Source organism: Chiloscyllium punctatum, chromosome 39 (genome assembly GCF_047496795.1).
Source record: "Chiloscyllium punctatum isolate Juve2018m chromosome 39, sChiPun1.3, whole genome shotgun sequence".
NCBI classification, from domain to species: Eukaryota; Metazoa; Chordata; class Chondrichthyes; order Orectolobiformes; family Hemiscylliidae; genus Chiloscyllium; species Chiloscyllium punctatum.
This window is the reverse complement of record NC_092777.1, coordinates 54,976,613-55,003,355: the sequence shown is the minus strand read 5'-3', so window position 1 is coordinate 55,003,355 and position 26,743 is coordinate 54,976,613. Positions and strand designations below refer to the sequence as shown.

The following is a 26,743-nucleotide window of genomic DNA, read 5'->3' as shown; positions in this document are numbered from 1 at the left end:
CCTGTCTTCTATTGCTTCCATTGCACAGCATCCATGTAGTCCTGTATTGTTGCTTCACCTTGTGTGTTTTTGGCAGATTCTTCTACACTTCTCATTGGACTAGAACTGTTCCACTAGTGGATGATAATGTTAGAGTAAGCGATATGCCAGGCCATTAAGTTACAGGTTCTGGTACAATATAATTCTGCTAATGTCTCACAAAGTCTCACTAATGCCTTCATGCCTTTCACCATCTGCCAAAAGGCCAGTCTGACAGACATGTTCTACAGAATTCAGCTTGTTGAACTGGTAGTGTACCCAAGTCACTGTGAGCACCCATCCATAGTACGTTCAGTTACGCCCTTCAGTTTCTCTTCCAAGTGATGTTCAACATGTGAGGAGTACTGAGCAGCATGGTAATAACCAGCAAAAGGCTTTCTTGACCCTTCATGAACCGATGCCATGGGTTCCAGAATCAATCTTGGTAAGTCCCACAGCCATTCACTCTGGACCCCGTATACCACAGTACCACCACGTCTGATGGATATGGGACAGGACACAACCAGTGATGATGATGGAGAAGTTAGAGACATTACCTGTAAGCTTGATTATGTTGCTTGGTTAATACTGAATAGCTTTCCCTAATGTGGCACAGAAGCTTTGATATTAGTGAGAAGGATTTTGAAGGGCTGACTGTAATGGGTGTGCCTTTGTTGTATGCAGTACCTAGGTCGATGATGGGGAGGGGGGGGGGGGGGGGGGTCTATCCAATTTTATTCTTATAATTCTTTACTGTGGTTTTATACAACCCAGTGTCTTCTAAGCTATTTCAAAAGGCAGTTATGGGGATTACATACAGGCCAGATCGTATTCCCATCCCGAAAGGATGTTAGTAATTCAGATGGGCTTTTACAATGATCCAAAAGTTTCATGATCACCATTATTGCTACTAAAGTGATACTACTGATACAAACAGTTTAATTCCAAATTAATCACATTTAAATTTCCCACCTGTTCTGGTGGGATTTTAATTAACGTTTCTAGATAATTACGCCAAGTCCCTGGATTGCTAGTCTGCTAACAAAACCATATTGCTACCAGCTTGGATCTGGCTCTAAGTAAGAGAAAACTAATTAGGATTGATGGGATTTGCAATGACAGGGCAAGAAGTTGCATAATGGCCATGGGGAAGGAAAGCAATACTCCTGTGGTATAATAACTAAAAAAGTTAAACAAGTAGTTAAGACAAATGTGGCCTGGTAAGGAAACAATGAAAGTACAAATTGTTTCTCAAAAAGAAACAAATTGTTCTTTGGTGTCTGTCACAACTGGTCTTCAAATGCTTAGTTGATAAGATGAATGAGTGACCTGGTGAATCTAATTCAAAACTTCCTCTTACATTCCAATGTTGATATAAGAAAAATTCCAGTGTTACCCTTGACAACTAACCTAACCTAATTAAGACCAGGAAAGCAGCATGTAAAGGGCCACAACAGTAGAAGAGGTAACACTGAGTAAAACATAACATATGGGGACCTTAAAGAGCTATGAAATTTATTTCTTTAATACGACACTTGCTCTTTAGTATTTGTCATCAGATGGCAATCCACAAAATGTAAGCTATCAAGTGCACAAACAATATGCCCCTGCTCCTTCCTGATATAGTGTGCTGGAAATTGGTTCAATTGTCACCTTCAAAAGCAAGTTGGATAAGTGCTTGAGAAAAAAAAATGTGGGCGTATGAGGAAAGAGTAGGGAAATGGGACTACCGAACTTAAGTGCTACTGGAACACATTGACAAAAATCAATGGGTTGAATGGATTCATTCTATTCTATGGTTCTAAGATGTGACACATACTTTAAATTATCAGGCAAGACAGTGAGAAGAAAGGGAAAGTGAAAATGCACAAAAGTGCATTGTTATGCCTTAAAGTTTGTTCACCATGGCAACATAAAAAGAATAATCTTTTTATTCATCAGACTTAAAGATTATTAAAGTTGAAGTGGCTTCATCTAAGTGATACATTGGATTCTGGATGAGATGGCGACTGAAATTTTAAGAATTCTTTTTGCTGTAACCTACTTTCCCCTTCCATTTCCCTTGCTGCAAAAATGATCCTAAAGTAAGGTCTTACTGGTTTGACAGTAAATTTATGAACAAAAGTGATTTTGTAATCAACAGCTCAGAGGTATTGTTGCTCCTCAGCAATGACTAAATTAAACATTCCTGCCGACGGGCTTGTAAAGAAACTCATTACTGGACGTAACACAGAAAATAAAACACAAGGTCTTATTACAAGGTTGCTTGAGGACGAAAATTGGCAGGTACTTTGTAAATCTTGATCATTTAAAGCATATATACTTCCTCTTTCATCTATACATCCTTTTTATTTAGCTAAAGGTGTTGTAGAAAAGGTTTATTCAGAGCTACTTATTACTACCTCCTTCTTAATCAGCCTCAGCATCAGATTATTTCATTTTATAAAGGTCCTATCCAACAGCAAAACAGTTGATGGAAAATGGCATAACAACACAGCATGGAGGCTGTTATGGCCTGGGGAGAAGAGGAAAGTGACCAATGTAATATGGTATCCTTTTTCCAAAGAAAGTTAACCCAGGCGACAATGGGTCAATTAATTTAACATCTGTGGCAGAAAGAAAACTTGAATCATTAACTAAAGATGCAATTACCAAATACTTAACCAAAGAGAAAATAATTTAAAGTAGTCAACATGAATTTCAGAAAGGATAGTGGAGCTTGAGCAAGCCTAGCAAGAGCTCTGCGAGATGGTGGCAGATGTTATGGATGGTGAAATACAGTAATGCAATATTTAGTGGATGCTTAGAAAGCCTTTGACAAATTAATGTATAGAAAACAATTGGTCTCAATTAGGAGTTAAAGTATTAAGGGACCAAACTGGTTAGGGGAAGAAAGAGATGTCAAGATCAGTTTCTCAAAGATTGGGAGTGGGTACTGGTGCTCAGCAGGGTTCATTGGGGGATGATTTCTAGCAATTGTGCTCTTCAATGATTTGGGCCTATGACGAGAGGAAGTGGTGTCCAATTTGTAGATGATAATAAAATTGAAGGTGTAACAGGTCGTTCAGAGGTCGAGGATAACATTAGATACTTGAATGGACAAACATTTTAGCAAACATGACATGGTTCTCAAATTAACGAGTGAAACAGAAACCATGTCATCATTTAAGAATAGATTAAGTAAAGGAAATAATAGCATATGGTTACAGGCTGGGCAAATCAGATTCAGAGGTCTGCCTGTATGCAGGATAAGCACCAAACTTGACTACTTGAGCTAAATGGCCTATTTCTAAGTATCACAGGTTATTAATATTCTAAACTTGTGTTTAACTAATTGTGATTCACACGACCAAGAAAAAAATTATAAGCTCAATGCTTTAAATAAATAATGAATGTGTCTTATATGTTATGTAATGCATTTCCTTCTGAAGAAAACTGTGTAGTGTAGTGGATACAGGTGGTCGATCTGTAACCGTAGATAGGCACGAGTCAGGCCTCTAACCTTGACAACAATTCATAAGTTACTCTGCATATAAAACTATTATATTAAACTTTAGTAGAAGGTAAAAGAGATGACAAAGTACTCAACATTACAGCTTAAATTTAAATCTATTTTTCAAGTTTATCTGTTGGAAACTTCTTTGCTCCTCACTCTAACTCATCACACTTTGTTAAGATTACACCTCTATGATGCATATCAATGTAATTCTGTACCCTTAGGAGATTTTACACACTTACTCACTAATTTACATTGTAAGATCTCATCGAACGTATAAATAAGGAACAAGAGCAGGCCATTCTGCCCTTTGAGCCAGCTCCGTCATTCAATATGATCATGGCTGATCTGATTTTTAGTTGCACATTCCTAAATATCTCCAATACTCTTAGATCTCCTTGGTTGTCAAGAATCTGTCTACTGCTGCCTTAAAAAATTGAAATTTACAGTCATTTGGAGGATGGGAATTGCAAGGACCTTACCAACAGCATTTTGGAACATTAACTGCACTTAATATATCCACTGAATTTCTCATGGCAGCAGAATCTTTAAAAAGAATTCCATGAAGTTTAATAAACTGGAACACCTCTTAAGACCCCAAGTCTATGGATGAGATTTTAACTCAATCAAAATCCATTCACCTGCACAGACTTACAATTAAGTTCTCTGCTCATTTACTTTATCAAACACAGATGTTCACATTCTCTCCCCAGTTCTTTAATATTTCCAATTCATGATGTGCTGACTTATCCTTAGTTTCCAGCTATGTCCATTCACATTGAATTACTGAGTTCTGTTTGCCACTTACCAATATTTTGTGTATCTGCTGGTTTAAAATGTATCAGTTAAAACTTCCCTAATTGCTAATTCTCAAAAAAAGGATCAATACTAGTTGTAAGAATATTTAATTTCAGTTAGACTAATAATTACTGGATGTAGGTTTGCTTGCTGAGCTGGAAAGTTTATTTTCAGACGTTTCGTCTCCATACTTGGTAACATCTTCAGTGAGATTCCGGATGAAGCACTGGTTGTGTAGCCCACTTTCTATTTATATGTTGGAGTTTCCTTGGGTTGATAGAGTTCCAGTTGGAATGCCATGCTTCTCGAAATTCTCGTGCATGTCTCTGTTTGGCCTGTCCTAGGATGTATGTGTTGCCCCAGTCGAAGTGGAGTCCTTCCTCATCTGTATGTAAGGATACTCGTGAGAGTGGGTCATGTCCTTTTGTGGATAGTTGATGCTCATGTATCCTGGTGGCTAGTTTTCTGCCTGACATACAGATAAGGAAGGACACCATTTCGACTGGGACAACACATCCATCCTAAGACAAGCCAAACAGAGACACGCACAAGAATTTCGAGAAGCATGGCATTCCAACTGGAACTCTATCAACAAACACAATGTCCACACCCCCCCCCCCCCTCCGGCTGAGAAAAAGTACAGGGAATGACATAACCGCAGGAAATGATGTCACCACAGGAAATGGCATCACTAACCTAAGGAAACCCAAACATACAAATAGAAAGTGGGCTATACCACCTGTGCTTCATCCGGAGGCTCACTGAAGATGTTACCTAGTATGGTGACAAAACATCTGAAAACAAACCTTCCAGCTCAGTGAGCAAACCTACATTTAGAACCTCAAACTGAGCTACAAATATTCTCAAAACTCACCAACAATTATTTCATAAGACCATAAAAAATAGGATCAAGAATAGGCTGCCTGGCTCCTCAAGTCTGCTCTGCCATTCCTCACATGCAACTTTCCTTATAATCGTTGATTCTCCTATTGTTCAAGAAACTGTCTATCTTATACCACAAATGTTAAAAATCACACACCACCAGATTACAGTCCAAGAGGTTTATTTGGGAGCACTAGCTTTTGGGCAGCTGGTCCTTCATCAGGTGGCTGTGGATCAGGATCATAAGACACAGAATTTATAGTGAAAGATGTGTGTGTCATGTAACTGAAATGATATATTGAACAACCTAGACTGCTGTTAAGTCTTTCATCTTTTTAGAATGGGTTGCAGGTTTTGGTTCATTAATATGTATGTCCCAGAACTTCTTTTAAGTAACATTATCTCGCAATGCCAAACTTCACCTTGGTGTCATTGGGAATCTAATCTCAGACTTCAACACATTTTTCACCCTTTTCCACCTGACAGTGATACAAAGTAATTTTTCACATCATTGCACCTATCTGCTAATTTCAGAGAGCAGGTGTAGTGCTTCTGAAATGGTCCTATTTTAACATTTTGTCCATAATGCACAATAGGTGGTCTCTGTATTGTTCCTTGAAAGACTGGTGGCAGTTTTCCCCTGTTTTGTCATAAGAAACCATGTGGTATAAATGAAGTCGAAAGCACAAAAGGAAAATACACTGGGTGCTGAAAACCTGAAATAAACATAGAAAATACTAGAAATACACAGCAAGTCAGGTAGCATCCAGGACCAAGAAAATGTTAACATTTCAGGTTGATGACCTTTCACCAGAATCTTCAGAAGTGAGATCCACTGTGTTCCAGGGAAAAAAAAAGTTCTTACAACTAACTTGACATAAACATAAGCTTTTGTAGAGTTTCAAAGCTGAATTCTACCGATAAGTTTTGATGTTATCAAATTACTGCCTGAACAGTTGAAGATAAAACTTCTACATTAATCATATTGCTTAAAGTTCATTCACGTGATCATAGAGTCATACAGCATGGAAACAGACCCTTCAGTCTAACCAGTCTGATTCATGTATTTGTCCAAATGTCTTTTAAACATTGTAACTGTATCCACATCCACTGCTTGCTCAAGAAGTTTATTCTACATGCAAACCACCCTCGGTGTAACAGATTTGCCTCATGTCTTTTTTAGATTTCTCTCCTCTCACCTTAAAAATGTGCCTTCTAGTCTTGAAATCCCCCATCCTAGGGAAAAGACAATTAATTCAAATCCAACTGTTAGACAATAGCATTTTGCTAAAGCAATGAACTATGGATTATGACCACATTCCAGTTGTAGTACTGAAGACCTGAACTCCAGAACTAGGATCATCCTTAGTCAATAACACACACCTTCTGAACCCAACAGAATGGAAATTTGTCTAGGGACATCCTGTCCATAAAACATAGGATAAATCCAATCACTATTTTTCTATTCTCAATCATCAGTCAAGTGGTGGAAACTGTTGTCAACAATGCAATCAAATGATACTTGATTAATGATTACTTGATCACCAATGCTCATTTTTGGTTTAACCATTGTGACCTAGTTCCAGATATCATTTCAGCTTTAGGAACTGAATTCTATAAGTGAGGCAAGAGTAGCTGTCCTTGACATGAGGCAGCAATTGATCAACTGTGGCATAAAGCCGATCAAAGGGAAAACACTTTCCATCAGTTGGAGTTGCTCCTAGGGATTCAGGGACAACTTGTCAACTGAATACAAAATTGGCTTGATGGGAGGAGACAAGGAGATGGTAGTAGAGGGTTGTTTTTCATGCTGGAGGCCTGTGACCAATGGTGTTCTGCAAGGATCGGTGCTGGATTCACTGTTGTTCGTCATTTTTATAACTGATTTGGATAAGAATTTAGGAAGAATGATCAGTAAGTTTGTGGATAACACCAAGATTGATGGTATAGTCGACAGTGAAGAAGGTTATCTATGATTACAAAGAGATCTTGATCAATTGGGCCAATGGGCTGAGGAGTGGCAAATGGGAGCTTAATTTGGATAAATGTGAGGTATTTCATTTTGGTGAAACAAACAAGGACAGATTTATACAGTTAATGTAGGGCCTTGGAAAGTGTTGTCGAACAGAGACCCAAGGGTTCAGGTAAATAGTTCCTTGAACATTGCATCATAGTTAGACAGGGTGGTTAAGAAGGTGTTAGCATGTTGCCTTCATTGCTCAGACCTTAGAGAGTAGGAGTCAAGATGTCATGTTGAGGTTGTACAGGATGTTGGTGAAACTACTTTTCTGTCACCCTGTGAAAGGAAGAGGTTCAGAAAAGATTTACATGGATGTTGTAGGGATTTGAGGTTCCAAGTTAGAGAGAGAGGCTGGATAGCCTGGTACTTTTTTCACTGGAGCAGAGGACGTTGAGGGATAACCTGACAGAGGTTTACAAAATCATGAGGGCATAGAAATTGTCACAGAAATTTGAGGGTGCATACATGAGGATCAGTGGTCGGCACAACATCGTGGGCTGAAGGGCCTGTTCTGTGCTGTATTGTTCTATGTTCTATGTTCTAGATATGCGAGTAGCAAAGGTCTTTTCCCTATGGTGGGGGCATACTTTTAAGGTGACAGGCGAAAAAATTTTAAAAGGGACCTGAGAGGCAACTTTTTCACAAGACAGAAGGTGGGCCCCATGTGGAATAAACTGCCAGAGCAAGTGGTAGATGTAGGTACAATAATTCAAAGACATTTGGGCAGGTACATGAATACGAAAGGTTTAGAGGGATATGGGCCAAGTGCAGGCAAGTAGGACTAGATTAACTTGGGAAACTTGATCAGTATGGGCGAGTTGGACCGAAGGGTCTGTTTCTGTGCTCTGACTCTGAGTCTAGTACTCAGGTTCAGCAGGTAAAGAGTCATTGTGTAAATTTACTTCAACACTCCAGCAAAACATTCAAAATTGATCTGAGACAGCAGTGAATTGGTAGCTAATTTAACTTTGGGATTCACTGACCTAAATTGGAAAAATTAAAATATAATTACTTATGGATTCTATTTGGGGGTCAGTCAGATGCACTTCTGGTTTGTGATTCCAACAGCATGAGCTCAATTCCTGCACCAGCTGAGGGTACCAGGGCAGACTCTCCTTTTCAAACTCTCTTTTCACCTGAGGCATGGTGGTCTTCAAGTTAAACTGTCATCTCTCTCTAATGAAAGAGCACCCCAATGGTCCTCTGGGATTATATCCTTATCAGTCCAAACTGATAACACACTTATAGACCAATGCGAGCAAGCTTTATCTTTGTACATCAACCAATACTGAATTTCAAAACAAAATGGTACGTGGCAATGGGACCACCCTGCAGCTGAGTATTGTGAATCACATCTGTGGGGATCTATGAAATATTTCTAGAATTTGCAGACACAGGCATAGTGTAAAGAATGCTCAAAGGTTTCATCATTCAATATACTCTCAAAATAAACTGCAAAACTGCAATGTGATCATCTTATGAATGTTTGTGCTAAAGTCCTCTCTTCAATATTTGGATTTATTGCACTTTATGGGTACTAATGCTGTCATCTTTACTGAAGAACTATTTTCTTCTGCATTGCTTTTGTAACTATAAATGATGCCACAGTCAGATTGAATTCAAATTGAAACTCCTGCATGGATGGTTTCAGGTATATAACTTCAGTGATATTTCAATGCAACTAAACTCCTAGGTGCGTGCTGGATAGTTCTTTCATACCTTTTCCTTCAGCGAATCTTTCTCTTCCAGACCACTCACATGCAAAAGGTTCTTGGCAACCCCTACACAGGGCAAATCGGTAAGGACACCTAAGTGACAGGCCACACCGAATTCTGTTAACCAAAAATGAGAGAGAGATAAGAAATACTCATGTAATTTATGTAGAATACTGTCTGTGTGTAACTGCCCTTTGCTATTTGTATGTTACTCTTCGAATGTACCAAGGCACTGCATATACTACTGATTACAGACACATAACGCAGTAGTGGAAGGTAATTCAATCTGTGCTTGCTTTTTTAAAAGACTGATACAATCCATCCTTTTCCTCATCTTTCTCTATCCCTGCAATATTTTTCTCCTTCAAATATTCCCTTTTGTATGTTATTATTGAATCTGCTTCCACCACTGTTTCAGGCATAACAGAACATAACAATTCACTGCGTAATGCAATTCTCCTTATCTTTTGTCAATTAACTTAAATTTTTGTCGCTTGGTTGATAATCCTCAGCTACTCGAAACAATTTCATCTTTTTCATTCCATCAAAAAATCTCAAGGTTTTGAACATCTCCATTAAATCTTCTCTCAACCTTCTCTGCTTCATTAAGCTTCACTTATCCATCCAAGATCAATCCACTAACTCATCCATAACAGAAGCTGCAAACCAGGTATCACATTGGTAAATCTCTTCAGCACTCTCTCCAAGACCGAGCCATTCTACCTTCAGTGTAGTGTCGATAAATGCACCTAATATTCCAGATGAGGCCTAACCACTGTTTTATAATAATTTTGCATAACTTCCTTCCTTCTGATATCTTTACCTCTCATTATAAAGCCAAAGAGACAAACCTTTTTAAGCATACTTTTTCTAACCTATCTAGCCACGTTCAAAATTTAACTATGTCCAGGTATTTCCATTCCTAAGCTCCTTTTAAAATTGTTTGTATTGCTTCTTCTTAGCCTTTCTATCAAAATGCATCATTTCACACTTTCTTGGATTAAACTGGATCATCAAGTTGCCAATATGTTAAAAACCAGCCTGGCCAAGTCATTTCACAGTCAGGTGGTTCTCATGGGGTGTGCAGTAACAGTAAACGGAAGATGAGTCAATTTGGGTTTATGTGCAAAAATGAACTCACTGTGGACATAAACCTATGACAGGAGGCTGAGTCACTGTAAACGTCTGCTCACAACTAACCTACTATTCTTATAAGAAACAGAGAAGTTCTCGCTTTTACGATTACAAATTGGCACAGAGGAAAAATCCAAGGTGCTGCATTTTTATCAAAAAAACTCTTTCATTCGACATATTGCAAACAAAAAAATCCATTTAAAAATTATCTTTGACCTTTTAAAAAATAAATTAATCTTATCAGTTCTGTAGAGTTCCACCAACCAACTTTGTGGCTTCCCAAGAACAGGTGGCTTTGAATTTGCTGTAGATCAAACTGAAATTATAGTTGTAGAGGGAATGTCACCAGTCAACCTAACAGTACCTAACAGATGTGGATATACAGAGCCCATTGTTTAAAAAGCTTGAAGGTTAGAAAACAAACTATTGTAAAAGCAATGTACTTTCAATAGTCTTGCCTTCTTATTCAAAGAAAGACTGTACCTATAGAAAAAGTGTTCCCTTCGCTTTTTATAAATTTTACAAAGATTTCAATTTTGAAATTATTTGCCTCTTCCTTTAAGTCTTTCGTTCACACAGCATTCTCTGACGACAACAGAAGGCTGGTAAATATATCCTACAACTCTGCCAATATCTTACTGAGGCACAAGGAGATGAGAAGGAGCCATGATTTCTTCTTTAAATAGGAAAAAAATTCAGCTATTGTCCTGCACACTTTCTTAACGCAGAAAGAAATTATTGTGTGAGGAATTATAAAGAAATGCTGTGTACACTTTTTTTTGCATTTGTGAAAAATACATTGAAGAACCCCAAGGTATTTTGGAAAATCCACACAAAATATAAGCAAATGAAAACACTAATTGCCAAAATTTCATTGTACAATAATACATCTCAGACTCAAACATTTACAGCAGATGGAGGCCTTTCTTCACATCGTGTCCAGATCAGTCAACAAAGATGGCGAGGCTCCGAAGCTTAATTCTTCACTGGCACATTAGAAAAAGGAAAGAAAACTCAGGAGAATGTGTTTGACCCTTAACTTCACCCTGAAACGTCTAGCAAGCCATTCAAATATAATCATGGCTGATCATTCAACTCTGCATCTTGTTCCCAAGTTTTTTCCATATCCCTTAATCCCTTTAGTCCCCTAAGAACTATATCCCGTCCCTCCATTATGACAGTTGCATTAGAAGGCAAGGAAATTTCCTATCGATTACCATTGACCATTCCCATCTTCGTGGATGAATCCGTATTGGTCCACACCAACTGGAGACAGACCTGTGATATTTTCAACTTGAAAAAGACCCATTAATCCCATCTGCCTGTTTTCAGTGCTAACTTTTATCTGTGAAGTAACTCTTTGGTGGCTGAGAGACAACTCCCACTCATGATTGCATTCCTTTGCGTTTCTTACTTCCACTTAAACTGATTCCACATCACAGCCTATTGCACATATATCACTACTCATCACTGAACACATACCTTCCTTCATATTATCGTTACTCCCACCTCCTTTTCCTTTTTGCCTACTTTTTCGGAACATCAAGCACGCTTGCATATTCACATGCCAGTCCTGGTCATGCTGCAACCACATTTCTGTAACAGCTATCAATATTCATCATTTCTATTTGTGCCGTCAACTCATCTGTCTTGCTATACGCGTTCTAAGTATTTAGATAAATTGCCTTAAGGTTTGATTTTTTACAATCAATATTTATTCTGGCTCTAATTTCTGCTACATTCTCTGTTTATATTTTCTGGCCCTTTCTATCTCACTCTGATTATCATTTGGTCCTTCATTATCCTCTATCTCTGTTCTCATTTCTATCTGATTTTAAAATTTCCTGTCAATTGAACCCTCCCCTGCACTAATTAGGTTAAAGCCGTATGTACAACCCTGGTTATACAATTCACCCGGACACTGGTCTGGGAGATTGAAATGAAGACCTCCTAAAGGAACAGCTGATCAAAATGCTGGTGCCAATACCCCATGAATTGGAACCCTATTTCTCCCACACAAATCTCTGAGCCATGCATTTATCTCGCTAATCTTACTTACCTTCTGCCAATTTGTATGTGACTCATGTAATAATCCTGAGTTTATAACCTTTATGGTTCTGCTTTTTAATCTAGCCCTGAACTGCTCAAGTAATCCAAAATTGAGGACAGGAAAAGATTGTGGCTATGAGACCTTTTTTGAGGTATTTCAGGTGTGAGGCGTAATGTCCTCAAATTCCAGGAGCGGCAATTACTGTTTTATATGCTGTTGCATTGTTTTGGGGGAGAAAAGATCAAAACAACAGCACAGTACAATTGGGAAAATGAGTGAGTCAAACAGTCAGGGCGGGCAGGGGCAAAACAGAAAACAAGGTAAATTAAACTGCATTTATTTCAATGCAAGAGGCTGAACAGGGAAGGCAGATGAACTCAGGGCATGGTTAGGAACATGGGACTGGGATAGCAATTATGGAGATGTGGCTCAGGGATGGACAGGACTGGCAGTTTGATGTTCCATGATACAAATGCTACAGGAAAGACAGAAAGGGAAGTAGGACAGGAGGGGGAGTGGTGTTTTTGATAAGGGATAGCATTACAGCTGTACTGAGGGAGGATATTCCCGGAAAGACATCCAGGGAAGTTATTTCGGTTCAACTGAGAAATAAGAAAGGGATGATCACCTATATTGGAATTGTGTTATAAACCCCTTAATAGTCAGAGGGAAATTGTGAAACAAATTTGTAAGGAGATCTCAGTTATCCGTAAGAATAATAGGGTGGCTATGGTAGGGAATTTTAACTTTCCAAACATAGACTGGGACTGCCATAGGTGTTAAGGGTTTAGATAGAGAGGAATTTGTTAAGTGTGTACAAGAAATTTTCTGATTCAGTTTGTGGATGTACCTACTAAAGAAGGTGCAAAACTTGACCTACTCTTGGGAAATAAGGCAGGGCAGGTGACTGAGGTGTCAGTGGGGGAGCACTATGGGGCCAGTGACCATAATTCTCTGAGTTTAAAATAGTGATGGAAAAAGGACAGACTGAATCTAAAAGTTAAAGTTCTAAATTGGAGGAAGGCTAATTTTGATGGTATTAGGCAAGAACTTTCAAAAGCTGCTAGGGGGCAGATGTTTGCAGGTAAAGGGACACCTGGAAAATGGGAAGCCTACAAAAATGGGATAACGAGAATCTAGAGACAGTATATTCCTGTTAGGGTGAAAGGCAAGAGTGGTAGGTGAATGCTAGATGACTAGAGAAATTGAGGTTTTGGTCAAGAAAAAGAAGGAAACATATGTCAGGTATAAACAGCAGAGATCGAGTGAATTCTTACAACAGTATAAAGGTAGTAGGAGTATACTTAAGAGGGAAATCAGGAGGGCAAAAAGGGACATGAGAAAGCTTTGGCAAATAGGGTTAAGGAGAATCCAAATGGATTTTATAAATGTTGTGGTTCTGTTCGCCGAGCTGGGAATTTGTCTTGCAAACGTTTCGTCCCCTGTCTAGGTGACATCGTCAGTGCTTGGGAGCCTCCTGTGAAGCGCTTCTTTGCTGTTTCCTCTGGCATTTATAGTTGGATGTCTTAAAATGCATTAAAGTGGATAAACCCCCAGGACCTGATCAGGTGTACCCTACAACTCTGAGGGAAGCTAGGGAAGTGATTGCTGGGCCCCTTGCTGAGATATTTGTATCATCGATAGTCACAGGTGAGGTGCCAGAAGACTGGAGGTTGGCAAACGTGATGCTACTATTTAAGAAAGCTGGTAAGGAAAAGCAAGGGAACTATAGACCAGTGAGCCTGACATTGGTGGTGGGCAAGTTGTTGGAGGGAACCCTGAGGGACAGGATGTACATGTATATAAAAAGACAAGGACTGATTAGGGATAGTCAACATGGCTTTGTGCGTGGGAAATCATGTCTCTCAAACTTGATTTAATTTTTTAAAGAAATAACAAAGAGGATTGATGAGGGCAGAGCTGTGGACATAGTTTATAGGGAATTCAGTAAGGTGTTTGACAAGGTTGCCCATGGTAGACTGGTTAGCAAAGTTAGATCTCATGGAATACAGGGAGAACTAGCTATTTGGATACAGAATTGGCTTAAAGGTAGAAGACAGAGGGTGGTGGTGGAGGGTTGTTTTTCAGACTGGAGGCCTGTGACCAGTGGTATGCCACAAGGATCAGTGCTGGGTCCACTGTTTTTCGTCATTTATATAAATGATTTGGATATGAATATAGGTGGTATAGTTAAGGAAGTTTTAAGATTACACCAAAATTGGAGGTGTAGTGGACAGCGAAGAAGGTTACCTCAGAGTACAATGGGATCTTGATCAGATGGAGTTTAATTTAGATAAATGTGAGGTGCTGCATCTTGCAAAGGCAAATCAGAGCAGGATTTACACACTTGATAAGGTCCTGGGGAGTGTTGCTGAACAAAGAGACTGTAGAATGCAGGTTCAGTATTCCTTGGAAGTGGAGGTGCAGGTAAAGAGGATAGTGAAGAACGTGTTTGGTATGCTTTCCTTTATTGGTCAGAGTATTGGAGTTGGACGTCATGTTTTGGCTGTACAGGACATTGTTAGGCCATTTTTGGAATATTGTGTACAATTCTGGTCTCCCTCCTATCAGAAGGATGTTGTGAAAAGATTGTGAAAAGGGTTCAGAAAAGATTTACAAGGATGTTTCCAGGGTTGGAGGATTTGAGAGGCTGAACAGGCTGGGGCTGTTTTCCCTGGAGCATTGGAGGCTGAGGGGTGACGTTATGGAAATTTGTAAAATCAGGAGGGGCCTGGATTCGGTAAATAGACAAGAGTTTTTCCCTGGTGTGGGGATGTCCAGAACAAGAAGGCATATGTTTAGGCTGAGAGGGGAAAAATTTAAAAGGGACCTAAGAGGCAACTTTTTCATGCAGAGGGTGGTGTGTGTATGGAATGAGCTGCCAGAGGAAGTGGTGCAGGCTGGTACAATTACAACATTTAAAAAGGTCTGGATGGGTACATGAATAGGAAGGAGTTAGAGGGATATGGGCCAAGTGCTGGGAATTGGGACTAGATTAGGTTAGGATATATGGTTGATATGGATGAGTGAACTGAAAGGTCTGTTTCTGTGCTGTACATCTCTGTGACTCTATGTTCGTAATCCTTCAGCAAAACATCTTTTCAAGTCTTGCTTATGCCCATTAGTGCCTATTGGACCATGGGAACTGATCCTCCTCCTCTCAGTCTAAGGTCCTCCTCAACCAAGAACAGGTATCCTTAACCTTGGCATCAGATAGGCAGGACAACTTTCAAGACTGTTTGCTACACAGAACAGTACATACTCTAAGTATACTATCCCCCATTATTACATTGCGTGTCTCCCACATGAATGGCACTCTGTACCATCTTATTTTAGTCAGTTCACTTATCCTCCCTGCAGTCTGTGCTCCAGTCCATATCATAAGCAAGAACCACATACTTATTACACAAAGGTAATGGTTGAGACTCCTCCAAAACTAAATTCCAATGCGATTGTCTGCCTCGCTTGCAGGCATACCCTCCTGTCCTTGACAGCAGACAAAATTTGATGTAATTAATTTAAGAGGTCAGACGGTCTCATGAAATATGCGGTCTAGTCAACATGTTGCAGTGTTCGCAACTTAGAAATCACAGAATCCTTACAAGTGCAGATAAAGGCCATTCAGCCTAGTGAGTCTGCAGTGACCCTCTGAAGAGCATCCCTCACCCTATCCCTGTAACCCTGCATTAACCTTAACTAACCTATTTAGCCTGCACAATCCTGGACACTATAGGGCAATTTAGCATGGCCAATTCAATTAACCTGCACATCTGTGGACTGCGGGAGGAAACTGGAGCACCCAGAGGAAACCCACACAGACAAGAATGCGCAAACACCACAAAAGTCACCTCAGGCTTGAATCGAACCTGGGTACCTGGGAGGTGTGAAGCAGCAGTGCTAATCACTGTCATCCTGACTTGAAATGCAGCTCATCAATTTTGAGACACAGTTCCTTCTGAAGCCAATACTCAACGCAATCCATGGGGACCACGTCTGCAGCAGCATTCACCAGCTCCCACATACACTTGCACCTGTCGAGCTAACTCTATTACTTGTAATTAATACAAATGCATGTTAATAGTTTAAATATGTACATATCCAAATTCTTCAGCTGTTATATCATCTGATTTAAACCACTTGACCAACGAACAGAGACATGAACCAATCATCTACTTGCTTTCCTGTGATGTAATATTTTCTGTTTGACACAAAAATTGAAGATGCTCTCAACCACAGCTTAATTTCCCACCACAGCTACCCTTCTACTATAGGTCTTTTCCAACAAATGTTTTTTTCAACAACATGCTTTATTCATGGAAATCTTATGGTATCTGTACAGTTTGTGATGCCATTCATACAGATATGTTGCATGCCTTTACATACAGAGATCAGACTGAGTCATTTGCATTTACAAGTCTGTATGTTAACCATCCAGCCTCTTGGCGTTCAGCTGAGGGGTCAGCTGAGTCCAATTACTGAGTGGGCGCCCGGTTCTTCTTTGGCAGGCACACCTTACATTGTGGTCTTAACCCACCGCACTTTGGTGGCAAATGACCCTCAGAATGTAGTCCTGGACCTTGAAAGGTTCCAGTCCGCAACACTCAGTCAGGATCAACTCCTTCAACTGGAAGACCAACATGTTTCGGACAGACAAAAGAGCGTTTTTCACGTTTTTTCTAACAGATGTCTCAGTCAAACTAACCTGCTGCACACTGCTCCCAGTCTGTTACACAGCGACACTGACCTGCTGCACACTCCTCCCAGTCTGTTACACAGTGATACTGACCTGCTGCACACTCCTCCCAGTCTGTTACACAGTGATACTGACCTGCTGCACACTCCTCCCAGTCTGTTACACAGTGATACTGACCTGCTGCACACTCCTTCCAGTCTGTTACACAGCGACACTAACCTGCTGCACACTCCTCCCAGTCTGTTACACAGTGATACTAACCTGCTGCACACTCCTCCCAGTCTGTTACACAGTGACACTGACCTGCTGCACACTCCCCCCGGTCTGTTACACAGTGATACTGACCTGCTGCACACTCCTCCCAGTCTGTGATACAGTGATACTGACCTGCTGCACACTCCTCCCAGTCTGTTACACAGCGACACTGACCTGCTGCACACTCCTCCCAGTCTGTTACACAGTGACACTGACCTGCTGCACACTCCCCCCGGTCTGTTACACAGTGATACTGACCTGCTGCACACTCCTCCCAGTCTGTTACACAGTGATATTGACCTGCTGCACACTCCTCCCAGTCTGTTCCACAGCGACGCTGACCTGCAGCACACTCCTCCCAGTCTGTTATACAGTGATACTGACCTGCTGCACACTCCCCCCGGTCTGTTACACAGCGACACTGACCTGCTGCACACTCCTCCCAGTCTGTTCCACAGTGATATTGACCTGCTGCACACTCCTCCCAGTCTGTTCCACAGTGATATTGACCTGCTGCGCACTCCCCACAGTCTGTTCCACAGCGACACTGACCTGCTGCACACTCCTCCCAGTCAGTTCCACAGTGATACTGACCTGCTGCACACTCCTCCCAGTCTGTTATACAGTGATACTGACCTGCTGCACACTCCCCCCGGTCTGTTACACAGCGACACTGACCTGCTGCACACTCCTCCCAGTCTGTTCCACAGTGATATTGACCTGCTGCACACTCCTCCCAGTCTGTTACACAGCGACACTGACCTGCTACACACTCCTCCCAGTCTGTTCCACAGTGACACTGACCTGCTGCACACTCCTCCCAGTCAGTTCCACAGTGATACTGACCTGCTGCACACTCCTCCCAGTCTGTTCCACAGCGACACTGACCTGCTGCACACTGCTCCCAGTCTGTTCCACAGTGATATTGACCTGCTGCACACTCCCCACAGTCTGTTCCACAGCGACACTGACCTGCTGCACACTCCTCCCAGTCTGTTACACAGTGACACTGACCTGCTGCACACTCCTCCCAGTCTGTTACACAGTGACACTGACCTGCTGCACACTCCTCCCAGTCTGTTCCACAGTGATATTGACCTGCTGCACACTCCCCACAGTCTGTTCCACAGTGATATTGACCTGCTGCGCACTCCCCACAGTCTGTTCCACAGCGACACTGACCTGCTGCACACTCCCCACAGTCTGTTCCACAGCGACACTGACCTGCTGCACACTCCCCACAGTCTGTTCCACAGCGACACTGACCTGCTGCACACTCCTCCCAGCCTGTTACACAGTGACACTGACCTGCTGCACACTCCTCCCAGTCTGTTACACAGCGATACTGACCTGCCACACACTGCTCCCAGTCTGTTACACAGTGACACTGACCTGCTACACACTCCTCCCAGTCTGTTAACAGCGATACTGACCTGCCACACACTGCTCCCAGTCTGTTCCACAGCGACACTGACCTGCTGCACACTCCTCCCAGTCTGTTACACAGTGACACTGACCTGCTGCACACTCCTCCCAGTCTGTTACACAGTGACACTGACCTGCTGCACACTCCTCCCAGTCTGTTACACAGCGATACTGACCTGCTGCACACTCCTCCCAGTCTGTTACACAGTGATACTGACCTGCCACACACTGCTCCCAGTCTGTTACACAGTGACACTGACCTGCTGCACACTCCTCCCAGTCTGTTACACAGTGACACTGACCTGCTGCACACTCCTCCCAGTCTGTTACACAGTGACACTGACCTGCTGCACACTCCTCCCAGTCTGTTACACAGCGATACTGACCTGCTGCACACTCCTCCCAGTCTGTTACACAGTGATACTGACCTGCCACACACTGCTCCCAGTCTGTTACACAGTGACACTGACCTGCTGCACACTCCTCCCAGTCTGTTCCACAGCGACACTGACCTGCTGCACACTGCTCCCAGTCTGTTACACAGTGATATTGACCTGCTGCACACTCCTCCCAGTCTATTACACAGTGATACTGACCTGCTGCACACTGGATTAGTGGTGCTGGAAGAGCACAGCAGTTCAGGCAGCATCCAACGAGCAGCGAAATCGACGTTTCGGGCAAAAGCCCTTCATCAGGAATAAAGGCAGTGAGCCTGAAGCATGGAGAGATAAGCTAGAGGAGGGTGGGGGTGGGGAGAGAGTAGCATAGAGTACAATGGGTGAGTGGGGGAGGAGATGAAGGTGATCGGTCAAGGAGGAGAGGGTGGAGTGGATAGGTGGAAAAGAAGATAGGCAGGTCGGACAAGTCAAGGAGACAGTAACTGAGCTGGAAGCAAATGTGGCTGTGGTACCGAGTTTGTTTCACAACATGTTTGAAGAGCTTAAGAGCAGAGGAAATGACCTGGGAGTTGCAGTGGGAGAGGGACTCCCTGAGATTCTTGTAGAGAGAGGAGGCTCGTTGGATGCTGCCTGAACTGCTGTGCTCTTCCAGCACCACCAATCCAGTATTTGGTTTTCAGCATCTGCAGTCATTGTTTTTACCCTGCTGCACACGACTCCCAGTCTGTTACACAGTGATACTGACCTGCTGCACACTCCTCCCAGTCTGTTACACAGTGATACTGACCTGCAGCACACTGCTCCCAGTCTGTTACACAGTGATATTGACCTGCTGCACACTCCTCCCAGTCTGTTACACAGTGATACTGACCTGCTGCACACTCCTCCCAGTCTGTTACACAGTGATACTGACCTGCTGCACACTCCTCCCAGTCTGTTACACAGTGACACTGACCTGCTGCACACTGCTCCCAGTCTGTTACACAGTGATATTGACCTGCTGCACACTCCTCCCAGTCTGTTACACAGTGACACTGACCTGATGCACACTCCTCCCAGTCTGTTACACAGTGACACTGACCTGCAGCACACTGCTCCCAGTCTGTTACACAGCGACACTGACCTGCTGCACACTCCTCCCAGTCTGTTACACAGTGACACTGACCTGATGCACACTCCTCCCAGTCTGTTACACAGTGACACTGACCTGATGCACACTCCTCCCAGTCTGTTTATACAGTGATACTGACCTGCTGCACACTCCTCCCAGTCTGTTCCACAGTGATATTGACCTGCAGCACACTACTCCCAGTCTGTTCCACAGTGATATTGACCTGCAGCACACTACTCCCAGTCTGTTACACAGTGACACTGACCTTCAGCACATTCCTCCCAATCTGTTACACAGTGATACTGACCTCCCTCACACCCCTCCCGGTCTGTCACACAGCGATGCTGACTTCCCTCACACTCCTCCCAGCCTGTTGCACAGCGACACTGACCTGCTGCACACTCCTCCCAGTCTGTTACACAGTGATACTGACCTCCCGTACACTCCTCCCAGTCTGTTACACAGCAACACTGACCTGCTGCACACTCCACCCAGTCTGTTACATAGCGATACTGACCTGCTGCACACTCCTCCCAGTCTATTACACAGCGATACTGACCTGCTGCACACTCCTCCCAGTCTGTTACACAGCAACACTGACCTGCTGCACACTCCACCCAGTCTGTTACATAGCGATACTGACCTGCTGCACAGTCCTCCCAGTCTGTTACACAGTGATACTGACCTGCTGCACACTCCACCCAGTCTGTTACATAGCGATACTGACCTGCTGCACACTCCTCCCAGTCTGTTACACAGTGACACTGACCTGCTGCAGACTCCTCCCGGTCTGTCACACAGCGATGCTGACCTCCCTCACACTCCTCCCGGTCTGTTTCACAGCGATAGTGACCTGCTGCACACTCCTCCCAGTCTGTTACACAGCAATACTAACCTCCCGCACACTCCTCCCAGACTGCTCCAGTGACACTGACTCACTGCACACTCCTCCCAGCCTGTGGCACAGCGACACTGACCTGCTGCACGCTCTGCCCCGTCTGTTACACAGCGATACTGACCTGCTGCGCACTCCTCCCAGTCTGTTACACAGCGATACTGACCTGCTGCACAGTCCTCCCAGTCTATTACACAGCGATACTGACCTGCTGAACACTCCTCCCAGTCTATTACACAGCGATACTGACCTGCTGCACAGTCCTCCCAGTCTATTACACAGTGACACTGACCTCCCGCACACTGCTCCCAGTCTGTTACACAGTGATACTGACCTGCTGCACACTCCTCTCATTCTGTTACACAGTGATACTGACCTCCCGCACACTCCTCCCGGTCTGTTACACTGCAACACTGACCTGCTGCACACTCCTCCCGGTCTGTTACACAGCGATACTGACCTCCCGTACACTCCTCCCAGTCTGTTACACAGCAATACTGACCTCCCGTACAATCCTCCAAGTCTGTTACACAGCGATACTGACCTGCGGCACACTCCTCTCAGTCCAAAGCATAACCCACCCCCCCAAGCTTATTGGCTCCTGAAGTGGCTCAGTTGCCTGCTAACTGCTGTCAGGCACAGTCTTTATCTGGCACCGAACCACTTCTTGAAATATATGTATATATTTAAGGACTTATTTTGATACTTTCTCAAAAGTCTATTTTTTAGTTTTTGGAGGGTAATTTTTCATTCTCCTTAACTCATTCATTATGTGATGCAGTCACTACTAAGTTTTGTTTTTGTATTTACATATGGGCTGTTCAGACACTCACAGAAACTGATTTGGAGGAATGGAACAATATTATCAGTAACAATTCTGTATTAAATGTAAAGCCACAACACGTAAGGAAGGCATTAGTTTCTTTGATACAACAGTACAAGACAACAAGGATCAGTCAGCAATACAAGTTCAAGATAACTTTATACATGTGTCTACATACAAAAAGCAATCACCTGAAGCAGACCTTTGACAGATTGGTGAGGTCATGGCTAATGTGTTTCCTTCACATATGCACAAACCTGGAACATTTTAACCAGGCAGTTTTTACCCATTCTACTGGAATTTAGATTTCAATCTCAGATTTAAATTTAGCAATTACTAGACTTTTCATTACTGTAGAATCCAAACACTTTTTGTTCAGGATCGTAGCTCTTGAACCTAATATTTAAGCTTCATAGCTATTTAGACTAAAAATTCCACATTGATTTGCAAAGACTGAATTAATTTAGTGACTTTTCTTGGATCCCAGTTAGCTATGTATTCATTCCTTGACAGGTTTAATACTGTTTCTCTCTAAGCCTATCTCCTCTTGCAGCCTCTTTCTTCCCCATACCCATCTTGCAGCTGCCACCTTGGTTAAAGGCAAACCCTGAGCCCTGGCTTGGTTAAAGATAGTTCCTGGGCCAGGACTCAGCTCAAGGCAGTCCCGGCAAATACCATCACTTACTTATGAAACTGTTGGTTGCTTCTCCATTTGCAAGTTGTGTCTCTCCCATGTTTATTGTCAGTAAGCACTGGAGAGACTGGCCAGTGATAGCAGCATCTCACCATTTCCTTCCATTCGATTTCTCAGGACAATATTTCTCTGAATGGTTCATCCTGTGAGTGGATTTTCCCAGGCTTTTGCAGGTGGATTCACCCACAGCCTCCATGTATTTTGGGTGTTGAAGATCTCATATTAATTTTAGGGTGCAAAATCAGCTACCATGAGTTAAATTTTCCTCAAGTATATCTACTTATAGATAAAAATACATTAGACAAAAAAAATTTAATAAAATACTTTTGTGTTCCTGAAGTGAATCTTTGTAATAATGCTTTCACATGCTCTGAGTGACTAAAACATCTTCTTTCAATATTTACCTTAAATTCTTTACTAATTTTCTTCATCCTCACTATCAGCATTTACTAATCGCTTCTTGGTTATCTTCTGCTTTGCTGTTCACTATTCTTATTGTGTAAATCCTTTTAGTTTGCTCTCTGATTATGTTCTAACAAAATGTTTGCTGTATCACAAACATTCAACTGACAGTTTCTCTTGCACCTCATTTTCTTTACAAGTGACAATAAAGCTCATTCTAAGCCTGTCCACAATCATTGCTCGTCAGCTCCAATTCCCACTGGTCTCCTACTGGAGTGCCAGAGACCATCTCTATCAATTTTAAATCAACGGTTCACCACTGTAATTCCTTAAAGAGGTGGAACTACAACAATTAGCATGCAACATTATTGTGCATTTTTTTTAAAAAACTAATGTGCAATGAACTATTTTGGAGCTGCCCTGATGTTCCTTCGAGAAGTAGGACCACACAGCTGGCTCATGAAAGATTAACCTGGAAGTGAGGTCAGTCTCTGTATAACAAGTGCTGACTCCTCCCACTTTTTCACATCCACCTATTGTTGAGCTCAAAATCAGGCAAGGAAGCATCAACTGTATCTGACTGAAAGCCATATGGGTGTGCTGCTGCAAAGCACAGTAGGTATTCTGGAATCTCCGAGGAAGACTGCTGTAAACAATAGAAGTGGACTGCAGACTCTGCAGTATCACTAAGTGAGATTATGGGAGATCGTCTCATTACTGTTCTGAAATAAGATCTGATTAAAGGCACTGAAACAGATTGATGAGCCCCAGCATGTAGTGACTAATGGAAGCACATTGGCAAGCTTGGTTGAAAATGCCATTATTAGTTTTTAAATTAATAGGATAACACCTCATATTTTACAGACACAATACGTGAATGTGACATTCACACAGGCTCCAACATGCTCATATTTGAAAAAAAACAATTGTAACTGTGAAAAGAACTTTAGAGATGAAATTTGTTTAAAACTTGTATAATAATGGTTGAAACTGGTAGGGTTAATGTTCAGATGGATAAACATAAAACAATCAACACAGTACACAGTACAACCAATACATATTGATAAAAAGTGTGCTGCTTACCTCGGTGATGCAAAATTCCATTTCCATCTGCAAAAATAACCTGCATATTGATAAATAATGTTAATGAAATAGATTGACACAGCACTGCTGCAAGAGGTAAGCTTGAAATAAGATAATTGTGAGCTTGTGAGCTTCAATATGTTTAACAAGAATTAATGTTGCACATTAAACTCCTTATTAAACAGTTCATTACTCTGTTTGGATCAAATTCTTTTACAGAAGAAGACTTCTATCATTTGTCATAATTTGATTACATGAAAATTTCAAGCCTTGTACCACTATATTGTAATATATGTAATAATAATGATTTTTCCTGTGATACATATTATGAAGAATGTGGTAATATGTAGGTCTTCTCTCAGGGTCCACAGACTGTCAGGTCATATGTCATACAATCAATAATCGCCTTCTGTCACTTGCCCTTCCTTTCATCTTCAAACGGTATCATAAAACATCCGTATCAACCAAATAGATTTTGGACGACCCTACATTACCCAGAAAATGAATTCCAACCTTAAAAAAAGTCACATTTATTATAACTAATAACACACACCTCGAGGTGACTTTAAGGCACTAATCTAATTTCAGGCTTCAAATGACATTCATAAACTGCTCAAGCTTTCATGCTGTGGTTTATCATAGTGTTAACCCTTCAAGTTCCTTACAGTCTTTGGATTCATTTTTCCATTACTTCCTACCTAATTTCTATTCATAAACATTGATCATGTTAGAGTTTCACTGGTCATGATTTGTGTTCAGTTTGCTTTCGAGTAACTGTATCATTAATTTAGGAGGATTCTTATTTCATCCAATGATTCCAAGACTGATTCCAGTCTGTAAGATAACACACTGGAGCCCCTTGTCAGTAAGGCTGTGATGCACAGATTAATTAAAAGCTATTTTAAAAAGTAGCCAGGTGCCATCACTATTGCCATACAGGAAGCTGAAAAGAACTATGCTACTAAAATGTTGTTCACAACAAATGACACGTTTACAAACAGGAACATGTGCTGGGGAATTATGCAAACCTAACTCGTAATTATTAAGCAAATTGACATATGTAATTCTGACATTTGGAAAGATGATTTAGAAGGAATACTTTCCTGAAATTGACAAGAGAAAAATGATATTTTCCTGAACAACTTTTGAATTCCATGTAGAAGAAAAGAATGTGTTTTTTTCTAAATGGTTGAGGACTTACAGATCATTAAAGTGAAATAATTCAAATTGGTTATTTTTGTTTTGAAAATTATTATTTTGATTACTGTGGCTACTGCATCAAAATACATTGAATACGGCAGTCATCTTAAAAATCACATGATACAGCTTCAACATCTTGGATATTGTGTTCATGAAATCTAATGCAGACACTTTAATCAATAATATTCACACATTTGTGAGAATCACTTGTATTTTTACCTGAGGGAGAAGACTTGGGTCCTTGTGTTGTAGTCTTCTCAAAGCTTCTTCCAGGAAAGGTGTCTCCCGAAATGCCAGAAAGCCTGGGATGTAAGGAGCAGTCAGGCAAACCATCTGGCATTCCTCATAGATAACCTGAGCACAGAAAAAAGAAATAAAAATGGAATTAATAATGATGATTATTGAATGTATTAGTCCAGATAATGCTTGGTGCATTTTATTCAAAATATATATATTATCATATTATTCTTCAGGTGGACCATTTGAAAATGTGGACAGCAGAAAACCTGTTGAAAATATAAGCAGCCAAACAGCTATCTGTCTATGATAACTCTCAGCTTTCAAATTACTGATGTCTTTTGTACTTTTTCCATTTCCATTTAAAAATTAGTTCACTTCTGTACCAAGCAGCAACATTAGGAGAAGACTGCATACACTTTGTTTTTATTCATTCAGGAGATGTGGGTTGCTGGGTCAACATTTATTACCCATCCCTAATTACCCTTGAGAAGGTGGTATTGAACTGGGAGGGGGGGGAGAATCCCAGGAATTTGACCCAGTTAAGAGTGGAAGAATGTTGATACTTTTCCAAGTCAAGATGGTGAATGGCTTAAAGAGGAAATTGCAGGTGGTGGTACTTCCTTACAACTGCTGCTCTTGTCTTTCTAGATGGCAGTTACCGTGTGCTTGGAAGGTGTTCTCTAAGGAGCCTTGGTAAACTGCTGCAGTGCATCTTGTAGAAGGTACAGAGTGTTGCTACTGTGTGTTAGTGTCAATCAAGCAGGCTGCTTTATCCAGGATGATGACAAGCTTCTTGAGTGTTTGACCTGAATTCATGCATGCAAGTGGGGAGTATTCGATCATGCAGATGGAGAACAGGCTTTGGAGTCAGGAGGCGAGTTACTTGCTGTTCGATTCTTTATAAAACTAGTTCAGTTCAATTTCTGGTCAATGGTGATTTGCAGGAAACCTGGAATGCTACAAAGGGTATGAAATAACTGTATATAATCCATTCAAGTTGTTTTGGATATGCCATTCATGCTAGAGTTTCAGTTTTTCATTCCCACAGGATGCTGGTACCTTTCAATACTGTATCAACATGGTAGTTTGAAAAATAAAACGTTTTGCTGTGGTTTGATGAAATCTTTAAAATCCATTCTTAAGAGTTGGCCTTGTTAAAAAGTGAAACAACAAACACTTTGAAATCAGAAATAAGAACAGAATGCAACTGGAAATATGCAACGAATCACTTAGTATCTGTAAAGGGAAAGATTATCAAGCTTGGTTATGAATCTTTCATTAATTGTTACAAGCTGTCCTTTCTCTTCAAATATGTTAACTGCTTTTGTTTTTGAGTTTATAAGCAATCAACAATTTAAAAACTACAAAGTGGCAACTTTGCTGGAGAAGTGGTAGAAATATTTAGTGAAAG

General features: G+C 41.5%; 1 protein-coding gene across 5 annotated transcripts in view; it reads right to left on the bottom strand.

Moving 5' to 3' along the window:
• Nucleotides 1-26,743, bottom strand: part of LOC140464073 (endonuclease V-like) — a 113,167-nt gene that overhangs the window by 75,636 nt on the left and 10,788 nt on the right. For all 5 annotated transcript variants that reach the window (XM_072558750.1, XM_072558751.1, XM_072558754.1 and 2 more), the window contains exons 3-5: nucleotides 25,312-25,446; nucleotides 23,893-23,932; nucleotides 8,934-9,046 (exon numbers count right to left, since the gene is read on the bottom strand). In XM_072558750.1, the coding sequence (XP_072414851.1) occupies nucleotides 8,934-9,046; nucleotides 23,893-23,932; nucleotides 25,312-25,446 (288 nt within the window). The remainder of the gene's footprint in view (nucleotides 1-8,933; nucleotides 9,047-23,892; nucleotides 23,933-25,311; nucleotides 25,447-26,743) is intronic.